Raw genomic sequence first — 16,897 nt, forward strand, 5'->3', positions numbered from 1 at the left:
AAGATATAAATTCTATCCCATCCCCCATTTCATAAATGACTCATTGGCTTGTCTCTAGATGTCACCGTTCATCCTGGTAATTCAGTTTCTCTCTTGGAAATGAGACATTTTAATATAGTGGAACATTGTTATAATATTCCTCACTTTCCTATGGATTTGGTTATACTACAAGATCAAACCACATCCTCAGTGTAAATAAAGTGACATACAGTTCACTTCTTCCTCTATAATTCCTCTAGACTAGCCCAGTCAACACATATTTATTAAGCACCGACTATGTACAAGGCACAGTGCTAATTGCTGTAGATACAAAGAAAGACAAAGACAATCTTTGCTCCAAGGGAGCTCACAGTTTATTGGGTGAGAGAACATGTAAACAATTATGTGCAAACAATATATATTCTGGATAAATCAGAAATAAGCAAAAGATAAAGGCACTGGAATTAAGGGGTATTGAGAAAAACTTCACATAAGACGGAGGATTTTAGCTAGAATTTGAAGGAAGTCACAGAAGCCAATAGATAGAAATAAGCAAGGAGAATATTCTAGGCAGAGGGGAAAGCCAGTGAAAATACTGGAAATCAGGAGATAGACCATCTTATTTGAGGAAAAAAGAAATCAGTGTCACTAGATTGAAAGGGTATATGAGAGGATACAAGGTATAAGAAAGCTGGAAAAATGGGAGGTGGAGGTGACAGGTTATAAAGGCTTCTGAACATCAGATGATTTTATTTTTGGTGTTAAAACTGATTGAGAGCTATTGGAATTTGTTGAGGTTGGAGTGGGGACAGGGAGAACAGTGATATGATTAGACTTGTGCTTTAGGAAGATCATTTTGACAGCTGAGTGAAAATTGGATTGGAGTAGGAAGAGATGTGAAGTATGGAGACCAACCAAAAAGTCATTTCAATAATCCAAGCATGAGGAGATGTTGGCCAGCACTAGGATGATGGCAGTGTCAGAGGACAGAATGGGGCATATGAGAAAAATGTTAATAAAGTTAATAAACCCTGTCAAAAAATTGGATTTGGGGGTGAGAAAGAGTGAGAAGTTGAGGGTGACATTTGGATTGTGAACCTGGAGGAGTGGGAAGCTAATAGCATACTCACTAGTAATGGGGAATTTGGGAAGAAAGAAGGGTTTGGGGGGAAAGTAATAAATTCAATTTTGTTTTAGATCTTTTGAGATTAAGATGCCTGTGCACCATCCAGTAAGAGATATTTAAAAGGCAGTTGGAGATGTGAGATAGGAGGTCAAGAGAGAAGTTAGGGCTGGATAATAGATCTGAGATTCATCTGATTAAAGATGATAATTGAATCTATGGGAACTGATAAGGGACCAGGACAGAGCCCTACTGTAATGTAAGTGCTACTTTTGTTTTAACAGTCCTTTTATTAGACTATAAACCTAACTAAATGGTAAAAGTGGATGACAGCATTAGTTAAAAAGAACTCTGAACTCCTCAGAAGAAAGGTACTACATGAAGAATCAATCATTATTTCAGCAATAAAAGAACACATTTTTTAAGCAATTTCCATGCCTCCAATTCATGATAGCCTCAAGAGGAGCCAATACCACAGTGAGAAGCAATATAATGAGTAGGAAACATGTCAAGGAATTATAACATTCACTGCGAAGGCACAAATAAAATCTCATATTTTTCTTGTTAAAAAAATTATTGCTCTATTAAATTGAGCCCACTTATATAAACAAAAATAAATTCTTCCATTTGGAAATAGTTCCTTTATTATGTATAAAGCTACCTTATAATATTCAGGAAAAAAACTCATTTCCCACTTATCAACAGAACCATCCCTCTCCCTTCCCCCTTCCAAACCATCCAATCAGAATCATACACTGTTGTTGCAAGGTAGTTTTTTATTATTATCATTATTATTATTATTACTATATTCTCAGTAACCTTAACAATCCATTTTATTCTCCCCAAAACAACATTACCCAATAAGTTTCCAAAGGGAAATACAACACATTCTCTGAGAGATTTCTATCAAGATTTTGAAAAGAAAATTGTTTGTTCAACCTTTATATTCTATCGTGATGATTCAGCTAAAAAAGAAAGTTGCATTTATTCAGCTATGACACTTCAGAAATTGAAAATCAACAATACCCTCTTGTTCACTTACAACTCAGACAAATTAAGGATAAAAAAAATCAAGTCTATAGCAACTGGATATTGTTATCCATCAATGAGGGGAGAGGGGTAGGGAACAGATTAAGAAAAACTTTAGATTACATGTGTTGTTTCCTTCAAAAGGGGTCAGGCTTCATTTAGGAGAGTGAACATTTGGTCTTCACTGGACTGTCCCTGAGTAAACAGTCCTCTCAATTTAAATGACCAATGTTAGCACTATGAGGTGTCCTCAATTCACATATGGGTTCAGATCATAATAGGAAATCATTACACCCCTGGAAAAAAAATGCAGCCTACTCAAAGAGAAGTCCTGAATTGCTAATCCATAACTATTTTCTGTTGTAACTCTGCCGGACAAAGGATTCTGTCCAGACCTCAGTCCTCCCAGGTCCTCTGTCACCATCTTTACTGGAAATATAAAAAAGTGCCCCTAAAAAAGCAGGTGTCACTGCAAGAAAGTCAGAGTCTCCAAAGCAATATCCCAGTCCTGAGTATTTTCTGGCACTAGAATGCCATGACAAACTGGGATAGTCTTCTCTGCAATCTCCCTCTTCCTGCCGGAGCCCACACCAGTGTTCTCAACATCCAGATTCTTGTGGTCAAACACCATGGTTGAGCCAAGATATGAAGCAATGCCCTAAACAGCCAAAGAATAAACAACCCAAGAGGAGCTGCTTCTCTAGCTCTTATTCTTCCTCTAGCATACACACACACACACACACACATACACACACACACACACACACACACACACACACACACACACCTCATACCCAAATATCCTATAAAATATTAAAACAACCTGTACAGAAGACTGATTTAAATACATGAAAAAGACTGTATAAAAAATATTCCCTGCGTTTAAAGTCAGAAGCCTGTAAACCTTGTCTCTAGGCCTCCTGATTGCGTCATAGATGATCACTTGAGCCCGAGACCTTTATGAATGTTTTAACATTATAAAATATACACTCCTGTTTCTTTTCTGGTGCAAGTATTTTGCTTGCTCAGGTTTTCTTGTGGCATATTAGGTTTTTTTCTTGTTATTAAAAGAGTTCAGAGTCTGAGACTGTCTTTTGGCATGTGGTTTGATGGGCAGAATTAGTAGTATCAGGAGGCTTACGATGTGTAGATGAAAATACAACGATCTAGGAATAAAAACACAAGAAACAATTTTATCCACAATGACATGAATGCAAACAGTCAGACATTCCTATCACTGCTGTCTCACAATTAATAAAAGAATGTATTGTGTTGTTTTCTAGTAATAAGGCTGCCCTTATCCATCAAAAGGCACATAGAGATTGATGGCATGTGTTTGTAAGACAACTCGCCATGGCTAAGGCAATAAGCTGAGAGTACTGAAGGGAGCAACCTAGTAGTTGACTAGTAAGGATATTGACTCCATGGCCTTCACTCATTTCCTTCATACTCGGATCTCTGAATTAATCACTCAAATGTTCGTCAAATGAATGAATTCACAAACTAGCAAAAGAAATATACCAAGTTAGAAGTACAAAGCAAAGTAGAAGACCAATGGCATTGAACTCACATCCTGATATGTATGTCCCAAACAAAAATACACCTTTATATATCCTACATCATTAGTAGGTTTAATTCAAGTTGGTGAAAGAGTCAGTAAGAATCAAGTTTGGAAAATCCAGTCCTATTTGTTTGAAAATAATTTTCATCACTACTCACAAAACATTTACCAAGTTTTCCTCTTAAATTTTATGATCTATCATTGCTCAGCTCAGGTATTCCATGGCTAATATGTTCACTGGAAATATTTGTGCCTTGTCTACTGAGCAATGTTTATTCTAAGTGAAGAAAGCCAAAATTCAGGATTAATTTCTGCAAAAATAGTACTTGATACAAGTACTCTGGTAAGCCTACACCTATTTGAATAGGCAGAACTTTTAATTTTCCTATTATTTTTTTGGAAATGGAAACAAAAGGAATATTGCAATAAAATCCAACAAAAAGTTTCACATTATAAAGAAAATTATTTATGTCTCCTCAATCAGTTTTTATGATTCTAAAGGCATAATGATGACTAGCAAATAAAATGTATTTATTATCCCCTGAAATTCTCAATTTGAGGCTTCTGTCTATAGAGACAAGGTAATGCCTATATATTCCATTAAGTTAAATGTGTCTGTGGAATGAAAGAATACTGGTCCATTGTATTCATGTCTGGACACCTCACTCAAAGGTTGTCCAATTCACAGTCTTTCTTTCCTTCCTTAAGTGAGTGCCTTCTTTGTGGAATAGCAGAAAGAACAATGGCCTTCATTGTAATTAGGAGAGCAGACCCTCTCTGATCTTCAGTTTCCCCATTTCTGTACAAGGAGGTAACCATATTTTTACTATCTGTCTCAGTATTGTTCCAATAAAAGCCAAATTTACAAAAATGTTAAGTTAAAGGAAAATGGGGGACGCTTAAAAAACACTAAATGGGGGGAAGCTGGGTGACTCAGTGGATTGAGAGCTCAGAGATGGGAGGTCCTGGGTTCAAATCTGGCCCCAGATACTTCCTAGCTGTGTGACCCTGGGCAAGTCACTTGACCCCCATTGCCTAGCCCTTGCCACTCTTCTGCCTTAGAACCAATACACAGTATTGACTCCAAGACGGAAGGTAAGGGTTTACAAAACAAACACTAAATAGCTTCTCTGTGGATGATTTTTATAAAGACATGGACAGAATTGTGTTTGATGTTGGAACTAGGTAGGAACTTTGGTAGCAAAGTACCCACAAAGACAAGGAATACATTAATACAGTAGTAATAATAGTAGCACTACTACAACTAGTAAGAGTAATAATAGTAGTAGTAGAAGGAGTAGTAATGGTAATATTATATTGTTAGTAATCATGGTAGAAGTAGTAGTAGTGGTAAAAGTAGTAAGAGTAGTAATAATAGTAGTAATAGTCGTGATAATGGTAGTAAGAGTAGTGGCAACAATAATAATAATAGTAGCAGTAGTAGCAATAGGGAGAAATTGAACTAGTTGATGTGAGGAATAAGAACAAGAGATTCAGAGCGAAAATATCTCTCCTGAGACCTAGCCTAAACCTTACTGATGAAGAAATGGAGGTCCTGGGAGATCCAGAGATTTAACCAATCACAGAGGTCATTGGAGAGATAAATATTTATAACTCTTTTCAAAGATTTTGGGGTTTGTACATTGTTTTCCTAATCTAGACTAGCATTAAAGGGTTATTTCTGAAATTAAATTTTATTTTTGTTCTCCAGAACTAGTCTTTCTTGCAGACTAACTCTTCATGTTAGACCACCATTTAAGTGCCTATTATGTGCCAGGCATGGTGCAGAATACTAGAAATAACAAGAAACAGGAGAAAGAGAGTCCTTTCACTCAAGGAGCTCACAGCCTAAGGACAAAGGAAACATTCAAATCAAACAAGATGAAGTCAGGACAAACTGAAAATCAACAGAGGTATGCATTAGCATTAAGGAAAAGGCTTCCTAAAGAAAGTGGATTTTAAATGGCACTTGAAGGATGCCAGGGAAGCTAAGAGAGAGAAATGAGGAAGGAGAGAACTGTAGGCATGTGGGAAATTAAAATGGTAAAACGTTCCCAACTCTAGATGTTTCTGCAAAATCTTGTTGACATTGTGGAATTTCCCAAAAATTTGAATGGGCATTTCTTGACATTACAGACAAATTAAATCAACAAACAATCCTCATAATACTCTAATTCTGGAACTACACTGTGGCTGAGAGGTGTTCCTCAGTTAAATAAGTGCAGATGGATATACATATACAAATATCGTAATTTACAAAGCAAATAAATTAGGTAAGGAAATAAGTATTTATTATGTGCCTACATTGTCCCAGGCCCTGTGCTAAGCACTTTACATAATATTATCTCATTTGATCTTCACAACAACCCTATAAGGTAGATGATAATATTATCCTGTCCTTACAGTTAAGAAAAGAGTGGCAGAGTTTAAGTGAAATGTCCAAGGTCTCTTGGCTAGTAAATGACTGAGGCCAGCTTTAAATTTAGTCATTCCAACTGTAGGTCCACACTCTGTCCATTGAACCACCTAGCTGCTTCATTAGGGTGCCCACAACTTAAAGAATGTGGGTCTGTGTTTTATTAAAAATTCACAGAGGAATTCACCCACAGAAACTGGAGAGCTGAAAAAAAAATTAAAGCTAGTTGTGGCTAGCCTAGCCACACTTTCAATTAATAATAAATTTAAAATAAAAATAAAAACATCTCTAAAATTTAAATGTAGATGGATGAGCAAGTGATTTGATTAACAGAACTTTAATTTACACATGACTTTTCAGGACATCCATTGTATAAAACCATTGGATAAGACCATTAGATAAGACCAAGCACTGAAGGTATTCTGTGCCAAACAAGTGACCATACAGATCCAAAGTGATGATTGGCCTGATATAAACCACCCATTCCTTTTTCAATTTGGTAGAAAGATACTCATCATTTCAACCTCTTTTACTCATTTCTGCTGATCCACTAAAAGACTGAGATTTGTGAAATTTGCCTCCTGGTCCAGAGTGCCAAGATAAGTTATTTTTAAATAATTATGATAATATCCAACTAACACTAAGTAAAAGTACTCTTTATTGCCTGAAAGTGAAAGTAAGAATATAAGTATCATTTTGCTATACTAAAAGTCCCAGCCAGCCCAAACAATCTAGTTGGAATTGAAAAACAACTTAAAATAACTTCCCCAGAGAGGCAGAAAATGCTCAATATGCATATGGTCAATGTGAGAGATTCTTTGAGCTGTAAATTAATTCTGCTTGCTTCTGAAAGAGTTCAATTTATGCTTGTTGATCCAGTGGTAGGAAGGGAATAGGAAGAAGTCTTGGAATCCCCCTAAGAGACCTGAAGCTGAGGAAATGGGGTGAGGGAGTGGAATGGGAAGGGGAGAGAAAAGAGGATAATATGAGAATTAAGGAATCTGCTTCCCCTAGTGGGTTGGGGATGGAAACATGAGAGTCCCTAGACACTTATTGCAGGGAGTTTGTGAAATTAAATGAAGAAAAAAATTATCTGGGTTTCCCCCCTCAACATAATGGGCTTTCTTTGTAACCCTGGGTTCAAATCTCAGTGCAGACACTTACTCCACCTGTGAAACCTTGGGCAAGTCATTTAACTTCCAAACTCTTAGATTCCTCATCTATAAATTAAAGGGAATGGATTAGATGGCCTTTCAGGTCCTTTTCAGTGCCTTGCAAATCTAAAAAGTGCTTTAGAAATGCTAGCTATCATTATTCTAGTTAATAAAAATAAATCTGATTCTATGATATGAAAGAACAGGGATTTAGAGAAGAAGAATAGTATATGGTACAGTTCAGGAAAACTGCTTGGAAGTACAGGATCAAGTGTAAGCCTAGTTTCCCTCCATTTGATTATTTTAATCCTTTCTACATATTCCCATATGGTCTCTTAGAAGCTAAGAATGATTTTTTGATACTTTGAGGAAACAAAACTATAAAGGAAGGAAAAAGTCAGTCAGTTGTCTTTTTCCTCAGGCCAGGCTGGATGTCCGGAACCCATTCCACTGTGGAGAGAGAGCAATTTTAATGTACCAGAAGAGGATGAAATCCAGCCAAGGATGTAGCACTACTGTGGAAAGCATGGGTTCAAGGAGACAGTTGCCAAAGGCACCCCAATTCTTTAAAGCCAAAGAATACAATTCTTTAAAGCAAGCAATCTATTTCAGAAAAGGAATGATCGCATAGAAATTTTTTCTTTAATGGTTAAGTAGCTCCAAACTAAAGTGTTTTTCCACATTCATATTTATTTGTGTTTTGTCCCATCCTGGGACCTACCTTGTAGGTTGTTGTGAGATATGAAAAATAAGATAATGTGTATAGAAAGTTTTGTAAAACTTAAAGCTTATATAAACATTAGTGATTATGGGGCAGAGGTAGTCATAGGAATCTTATATTCTTCTTCTAAAAATTATCTGCATTTTTTAGAGATCAGTCCCTTGAAAAGTTTTAAGCAATTATATTCTTCCAAAGTAAGTAATTGAAGAGCATTTATTAAGCACCTGCTACATCCTCAGGCAGTGTGCCAGTTGCCAAAATTGTTGTATCTTTCAGTTTTCAGTTGTATCTTTTCAGTGTCCAACCCTTTGGGACTCATTTTGGGGTTTGGTTGGGAAAAATACTGGAGTGGTTTGCCATTTCCTTTTCCCACTCATTTGGCAGATGAGGAAACAGGCAAACAGATGAGGAAACAGGCCTAGGGTCACTCAGCTAGGAAAGTGTCTAAGGCTGGATTTGAACTCAGGAATACCAGTCTCCCAGATTCCAAGCCCAGTGCTTTATCCCCTGCACTACCTGGGGCTGCCCTGTATGAAACAGTCCCTACTCTGAAGGAGCTTAACTTCTAACATCTTGCCACGAGAAATCAGAATATGAGCAAATACATCCATATGGGCATATAGAAACTACATTGCTCTGCATAACAATATTATTGATTCTGATTTTTTATTTTCCTTTATAAAAATACAGAATATGGTGGTCCCTAATTTACAAAGAGTTTGGATTCTAAAAATGCATTATGCAAGTCAATAATTTGGACATAGAACTTACTTTCCCACAAATTCAAAATTTGCAAATAAGAGTCAATTTCCTAAGCCAGCCCCCCAAAACTTACTTAACCCTTTCACAATATTGCTGCAATATTAGTGATTAAATAGGAAAAAAACATTTAAATTGATTAAGAAATGGTTTTTAATATATGAACAGGGCCATTTGCTGTAGCAGTAGAAATGTAAGCCAAATGTTGACACAAAGGAGGACAGAGAGTGCTTATGGGAAGATTTTTCTGGCCTCAAAAACTCCAAGAGAACTAGAAGCAAGATCCAGATAACCATAGTTTATATAGAAACAGACCTGGAATTGGGGAGTTCCTTGGTTCAAATCCTAGCATTATTCAATAGTACTTCTAGCTAGGCATTAGCTAAATTCCCTTCTAGATCTAAATCTGTCTCTCTGCCATATTTGGAGTTGAGACTTTTATGTATATTTTCTTTTCTTTTCCTTGGTGTATAAATGAGGAGTACCTGTCCATGGGTCAGGCTGAGAGGTGGGAAACAAACAAAAGCCTCAAGTGGTCTATTTGGAGTTCAGTGATATATACTGCTCCCTCAGCTACAAGGAGCCCCAAAGCAAAGTACATCCTAAGTCCAAAATGAAGCAGAGAGGTCCAGAGCAGAGAGGTTTTATGCAAGCACTTAACAAGAGTAGGGTGGCAGTCTGACTAGTACCTGCCTTAGGCTAGCAGGGAGAAGCACTGAAGGAGCCTGCAGAAGAAAAGCATTAAGGAGGGAAAGAGAAGGATAAAAGGCATATATGACAACTCAGAAAAGGAGGAGAGAGTTCAGCAGCTTAAGACATTTTCTTCCTGGGGGTCAAAGCTCTATGAATATCTTAGCACTAGGAGTATATTTGGGATTCTAGAGGAATACACTTGCCTTCCATGCTACTAACTGATTAATTCAAGCACACTACAAAAAGTTTAATATCTTCTGCATTTTCATTTGTTTTCACAGGTGTTCCTATCTTGAGGACTGCCCCTACTAATATTGCCCATGAGATACCCTTCATGGAATTCTTTGAAATATCAGCAAATCTGAATCTTCCATTTCTGATGGATCCCATTACCTGGTCTTCAAACCAAATGCTGGACACATCTGATGTTTTAGAATATGAAACTTGAGAGATGGAAACTTACTTGTACAAAGTGATGGCTGGTTCTACTGCCAGTATGACAAAAGGTGCCACCGTGTAAGAGACAGCCAGCTGAGTGCAAGCCCACGTAACTACATCATAGGCTGCCTTAAGAGATTCTGAAGAAAGGAAGTAATGTCGACAGGTGGTCCTCATCTGTATGCCAAGAAGAGAAAAGAAAACAAATACTTATTCTTCAAATATTCTAGGGCAATGCTTTTAAGGCTAGAATAAATAAAAGTGGAACTGGTCAAGTTATCAAGTTTCTAATTCCAATCCATGAACTGATTCACTATGAGACACTGGGAAAGAGTAGAACTAAGACTAATAGAGGAAATAGACAGGAAGCAGGTTCCTACTCAATGTAAAGGGGGGGGGGGGGATCTTACAATCAGCTGTTCAACAAGGCTGCCTCAGGAAGTATTCATGAATTTATATAGCCCTTTATAGTTACAAAACTCTTTTACCCATTATCTCATTTTACCCAGCTGGGGTTCCCTTTTCTCACCCCTGTATTTTGCTTCTCCTTTACCCCTTGCCCCTCCTAGACTCCAATGGGCTTCTGAGGAAAGAGCAACTGACCACGAGTTTGGATAAGCTGGGACTTTTCAACTACAACCCTTTTAAGGAGATGGAAGACTCTCAGATCTTACCAGTTATCCTGCCACTAGCCCACCAGAGATCCAGGAACTGTCAAATCACTTGCTGAAGACCCTAAGGACTCGTAAACCTTTATCATAGCACCTTGGGATGTTTAGACCTTTCCATCAGCCCTGCAACTGAACACTCTTACAAATGTTTTCTTCCTCCAGTTGAGTATGAATTCAAGGACAAGGAATATCTCACCTTTTTTATATGTATCCCAACACATAGCACACTATTTGGTACATAGTAAATGCTTTTTTATTCATTCATTCATTCACTCATCAATCCATCTGTCTATTCATCCTCAAATAAAATTTGAGAACAGTAGGTCAAATAGAATTTCAATATTTGAAAATATCAGTAATTTCTTCTTTCTAACAACACAAATCACAATTCTCCTACATTTTAGTTGTGGTCAACTTTCTGGAGTTTCATTGAATAATTGAGTAAGTTGAGTAATGAACCACAATCTATTTAAGTACTTGTACCTGAACTACCTGTAAAATTTTTCCACTTTGGGAGAACATTCCATTGCTGACCCACTGTTGGCAATGCCTTAAGCAGGGGTTACCTCCATAAGGCATCAGTATAGGATTTTAGTGGATATAGAAAAATTAGGCACAGAGGCATTACACAAATTGACCAAGGTCACATGGTAAGGATAGGAGCCAAAACTTACATCTAAGAACCTAGGAATTATTCAAAGCAGGATGACCTCTGAATATCTAGGAGTGCTGCTATTAACAGATTTTTATTTTCAAAAGATTAGCCTATGGTCAGTTTCAACTGTTAATACAAGAGGTAGCTAAATGGGACAATAGAAAACTCTAGCTACCTCAGTTTCTTCTTCTGTAAAATACAGATAATAATAGCACTTCTATCCCTGGGTGGTTATGAGGTTCAAATGAGATCATATTTGTATAGTGCTTTGCAAACATTAAAGCACTTTATAAACCCTATTATAATTATTATTATTATTAGAGATAATAATAATACTGTGATGTTATAGTAGCATTCTGGATTTTGCATCAGAAAAATGTCCTAGTTCAAATCGTACCTCTGATCCTTGCTTCCTCTGACCTTAAACTTCTGCCAACTTCCTAAAATTTCTAAAAACCAAATAAATTCAGTCTCACTAATTTATAGCATGTGATAATCATGGATGGAAGTTCACTATTGGGAACTCATGAGCTAACTACAATTAGATAAAGCACCCTGAAAGGTATACCTGGAACTTTGAGAGGGAAATATAGTCAGAGAACCATGAGGACCTGACCTAAGAGTACATATCTGAGTTAGAGAATATATCCAAAATCTTGCTACACCAATGTCATCACTAATAGATCATATCATTCAAAGTCCAGAAATCTTCTTGTAAAATCATTCAGTAGTTCACTCATTTTTGACATTTTTATGGAAGTAACTCTTCTTCCTCCACTCCCCCACTCCCTCCTGCTATAATGATGATTCCTCTAACATCATGGGTAGGGTGTGCCTGCAGTACCTAATTTATCCAACAATTTTGGAGGATAACTTTTGGATAAATAAATTTTCCAAATAAATGAGCTTCATCTTTTTAAGGTTTACACACATTATTTTGTGTAATTTTCGATGAAAACCTTCTAAAAGACAGCTTGATTAAAATTATTACAGACTTTCCTGTATTATTGAATGGTATACTTAAAATCCTTTTCATTGATAACACATAGTGGTAATTATGAACATGGGGGTAACTGAAATGAGTGAAGCCATTCGGTTCCAATCAGTTGTGCTTTTCCTTTAGCTATCTCCCAGTTGTCATACTTTAAGGGTATGCTTTTAACAGCCATGCAATCCCCCAGATCCCCTGTTTCTAATCTGATATCTATAGACTATCCCAGTTCCAGTTCATTCTACAAACATCAGTGACATAAGCTTCCTCAAGCAAAGCTCAATTCTTGGCACTTGCTCAAATACTTTCAATGACAGCCCACTCACTATCTACCAAATCATGTCCAGACCCTTTAGTCTAGCTTTCAAAGTCCTATCCAAGTCAACCCTAGTCTACCCTCTCAGTTTCACTCACTATTATCTTAATAAAATATGATAATTAAAAATTATCTTCCCCAAGTAGTTGTTGTTTGGTACTTTCAGTCATGTACAAATCTCCACGACCCCTTTTGGAGTTTTCTTGGCCAAAAATATTGGAGTGTTTTACCATTTCCTTTTCCAGTTTATTTAACAGATGAGGAAACTGAGGTAAATAGAATTAAAAGACTTGCCCAGGGTCATATAGCTAGGAAGTCTCTGAGGCCAGATTTCAGCTCCAGTCTTTTGAATCTAGGTCTGACACTATCCATGGTGCCACCTGGCTGCCCTTTCCCACAGTAGTAATTCAGTTCAGATGGAGAAGTTTCCTTCAATACTCTAGCTCCCTGCCACTTTTTCCAAATGGAATGAAAAAAGAAAAGAAAATCCTTCACACTTTAGCTCAAATGTTCTTCCTTCCTAAAGATTTCCCTAATCACCACAGCTGGAACATCTCCCTCTTCTGAAGATATAGGACTATATGTCTGTATCTCTCTAATGGCACTTACCTCATACTGATTCATATTATGATCATTTACCAAATCTTCTCTCTCCTACTAATTTGTAAGTTCCTTGAGGCCAGAAACTGCAACTAATTCAGCTTTGTTTCCCACCTAGTTCCCAGTAGGAGACTAGAAAACAATTGTTTAAAGAATGAATGAGTGCTGTAATCTAAGAAGAACTGAATGTTACCAGGAGAAACCAGAAAGCTACACTTATTAAATCAGGAACCTTAATTTTACCCATAATCCTAAATCAATAGGCCATGGCCTAAGCATGGTTGCACTTTTCCCCTACAAAGGCCATAGACTCAGAGGCATTTCTGGTTACTTATGACTTCAAGGTTGTGTTCCAGAAAATTGAGCCTGCTGTTCTGAGTTAGTGTGATCCTCGGATAAATGCAGAGCTACATTCTGCCACACCTACTTTAATTAATAGTTTGTAATCATCTGTAATTAGCAGGTGGTTGGTATGCTCTCGGATGCTACTAAGTACTCGAAAACAGTCTGTTCTGTTAATTGAGTCAAGCATTCCTTTTATAAACTCCTTTATTTTGCTTGGAAAACTTTTTCTTTGTTATTAGTTTGAAAGAGAACAAATCCAGTCCTTCCTCAGATTACTACAAATTTTTACTTTGTAGTATTTTAATGGAAAAATGAAGAATCATTTTTGAAGGCACCAGAAGACCTAAAAAGCAAACCAATTTAAGTAAATTATTTTTGAAAAGCCCCCTTCAATAGTCATGCACACACACATACATACCATCCAGAGGACACTTACTGCTCTAGCCGCTAATGTAACCAGGATTCCAGTTATGAATGTAAAATAATATCCAGGATAGACACCATGCCACAATGCAGACAGGATGAACGTTAATGCTGTAGGGTACCAGGGAGCTCGCTCATAGCACACGCTGTAATGAGAGTCATACGAATATTGCTGCAGGTAAAATGTTACTAGATAAATCTAATTACACCTACTTAGAAGCCCTTCTCCCACTGATGCACTATAATTCCAGCCTTGTTTCTGAACTCTAGGGGGGCTATTTTTAAACCTCCTATGGATTTTCTGATTCATCTCAGGGTAACCAGATAAGCATCAGTGGCACGTCATGTTCTTTGGTATGCTCACATAAACATCTATCAGAGATTTCCTACGCAACTCTAGAAGACATTTCATCCAGCCTTATAGATTTTAGGAAGAAGAGTGTAAACCTTTATTTAGCCCCTAATGTATATCAGGGAACAACTAGGTTTCTCAGTGAACAGAGCGCTGGGCTGCAGTCAAGAAGACATGAATTCAAATCCAGCCTCAGATACTTACTGTGGGCAAATCACTTAACCTGTTTGTCTTAATCCAATGGAGAAAGAAATGACAAACCACTTTGATATATTTGCCAAGGAAACCCTATGGACAGTATTGGTGTACTAAGGGTCATGAAAAGTCAGGCATGACAGAACAACAATAACATATGCCAGGAACTGTGTTAAGCACAGTGAAAATTCTAGTTTAGATTTTAGAATTGAAAAAAGAATTTAGAGATTATCTATCTAGTCTACTCTCTTCATTTTATAACTAAGGAAATCAAGACTCAGTCCAAGGGACTTAGTAACAGAGAACAGATTAGAACTAGGTCCTCTCACTTCAAATCAAACACTTTTTCCATTGTATTATCTACCACTTTATTCATTTCTTCTAAAAGCCTTTTCTTTCTTGAGCTAAGCAAGAACAGATTAGTCAAATTATTATGGTTATTGAAGTACCTTATCTGGTATACATTTAATTGTTTCACCTATTTTGTACCTGACTTATCTTCCCCAAATTGTACCCAATGCAGTTGAAGTATCAAGCACTATGTGAATACTGTACAAATTAAATTAGTTTCTAGTAATAAAAGTATTATATTTTATGAGGTTTATTAAAGATTATTAGAAATCAAGGATACAAAATAATAAACCATGTGCCTACGGCTGATTAGCCCATTCACAGCCTACTTACTACATGTTGCAATGTCCTAGTAGAGGAAGAGGCTCTTGGGAGGCAGAGAGTCCGTTAAATACTAAACTGTTATCTCACCCAGGTGGAGACTCAGGTGATATTATAGGGAATTCTGGGAAGTAACAAGGATTTCTGGGGATTGAAGTCTGGGATTCAAATCTCCATCTTTACAATACTAAGATATTTATGGAATGAATGAACTAGAATTGTGCAAATCTTTGGGGGTTGGGATAATGAAGATAAAGGGCGGAGAATAGTATTTTGTTAGTGTTCAGTCATTTTTCAGTTCTGTCCCACTCTTTATAACTCCATTTGTGGTTTTCTTGGCAAAGATACTGGAGGGGTTTGTCACTTCCTTCTCCAGCTCATTTTATAAATGAAGAAACTGAGGTAAACAGGGTTAAGTGACTTTTAAGAAAGGGAAAAAAATAACAAACCTATTTCTAGATTTGTTTTGCTTGGCTGCATATTTAAGGAATATTTTTCTTTTCTCTTATTTTTTAGTGAGGTAGGAGAGAAAATAGATTTCTGTTCATTAAAAAAATTTTAATAGAGAGGTAGGATGGCTGCTTAGAGATGTAGAATGTTATTGGAATTTCAGATGATATCACTTTATCACTTTGCTACCACTTCTCTCCTACAAGAAGGGTCACAATTCATGGAAAGAGATACAAACTCTAGACATAAGTTGTCATAAGAACAGGGTCACATAGTGACCCTAGGCAAGCTATTTAACATTTCTCAGCCTCAGTTTGTTCCTGTGTAAAATAAGGATTAAAAAAAAAAACCTCCCTCATATTGTTACTATGAGGACCAAATGAGATCACAATAGGTTCAGTGCTTTGGCAAACTTTAAAGTACTATAAAATGCTGACTTAAAAAAAAGTCTGTCAAATTGAATTGAATATAAAATCTGAGACTAGTACTTTTCCATCATCTTATTTACATATGGTGAATATATAGCATATTCTGGGAGTTTGTGTGCTCTAATGGTCAGAGGGCCAACCCTGGGGTCAAAATGATCCTAGATCAAGTGTTTCCTCTGACCTATACTTGCTATGTGATCATGTACAAATCTATTCCCCTCTTAGGGCATTTCTTTAAAGCTCTAAGTTAGAGAGAGAGATCAATCTTCAATTGTGGAGGGAGTTTTCTGTACATGATATCACACATCTAGACCAAAGCATCTCTCCAAACAGGTATATTCAAAAATAAATAAACCGTGAAATAAATATAGTTTTTTAGTGAATCTCCTAGTTTCCTTTAAGGCTCACAGCTTAAGCACAACCTTTAATATGAGGCCTTTCTCCTATGGTAAATTCTCCCCCAAATCATCTTATCTTCTCTATCTAGACTATCAATTTCTGGAGGTCACGGACTGTCTTGTTTCTATCCCTAGTAGCTATGCTAATGTCTGGAACATAGTAGGTGTTTCATCGATATTTGCTGCATGACTGCGAACACTTCTAGTTCATTTACTAAATGCTATTTGAGTATGTCCTGATTCCATAAATAATAGAAAGCTTTTTATTTTTCTTACCGCTTTAGCCAAGCAGCTGTCTGAATATTCCAGTTTTCTATGTACATTTTAAAACTTGTTGCAGTCTAGGAAGAAAAAAGAAATACCTATCGTTGGTATTAAAATATACTAAGCAATGCCAGTTCTCACCCAGTAATGCTGATCCTATCCCAAATGGCTACCACAGTCATTTTCTACCAGAGATGACTAGTTTTGGTTAAGTTTGAATCAATATTTCCATCACATACAGTAAAATTTTCTGATGTTTATAAA

General features: G+C 36.8%; 1 protein-coding gene across 1 annotated transcript in view; it reads right to left on the reverse strand.

Moving 5' to 3' along the window:
• Positions 1–1,858: 1,858 nt before the first annotated feature.
• The window catches only part of MBOAT1 (membrane bound O-acyltransferase domain containing 1), a 125,930-nt gene continuing 110,891 nt past the window's right edge, over positions 1,859–16,897 (reverse strand). The window contains exons 10-13 of the mRNA XM_001375935.4: positions 16,646–16,710; positions 13,888–14,020; positions 9,899–10,050; positions 1,859–3,297 (exon numbers count right to left, since the gene is read on the reverse strand). Of these exons, the coding sequence (XP_001375972.2) occupies positions 3,177–3,297; positions 9,899–10,050; positions 13,888–14,020; positions 16,646–16,710 (471 nt within the window). The 3' untranslated portion in view covers positions 1,859–3,176. The remainder of the gene's footprint in view (positions 3,298–9,898; positions 10,051–13,887; positions 14,021–16,645; positions 16,711–16,897) is intronic.

Source organism: Monodelphis domestica, chromosome 3, assembly GCF_027887165.1.
Source record: "Monodelphis domestica isolate mMonDom1 chromosome 3, mMonDom1.pri, whole genome shotgun sequence".
Lineage (NCBI taxonomy): Eukaryota > Metazoa > Chordata > Mammalia > Didelphimorphia > Didelphidae > Monodelphis > Monodelphis domestica.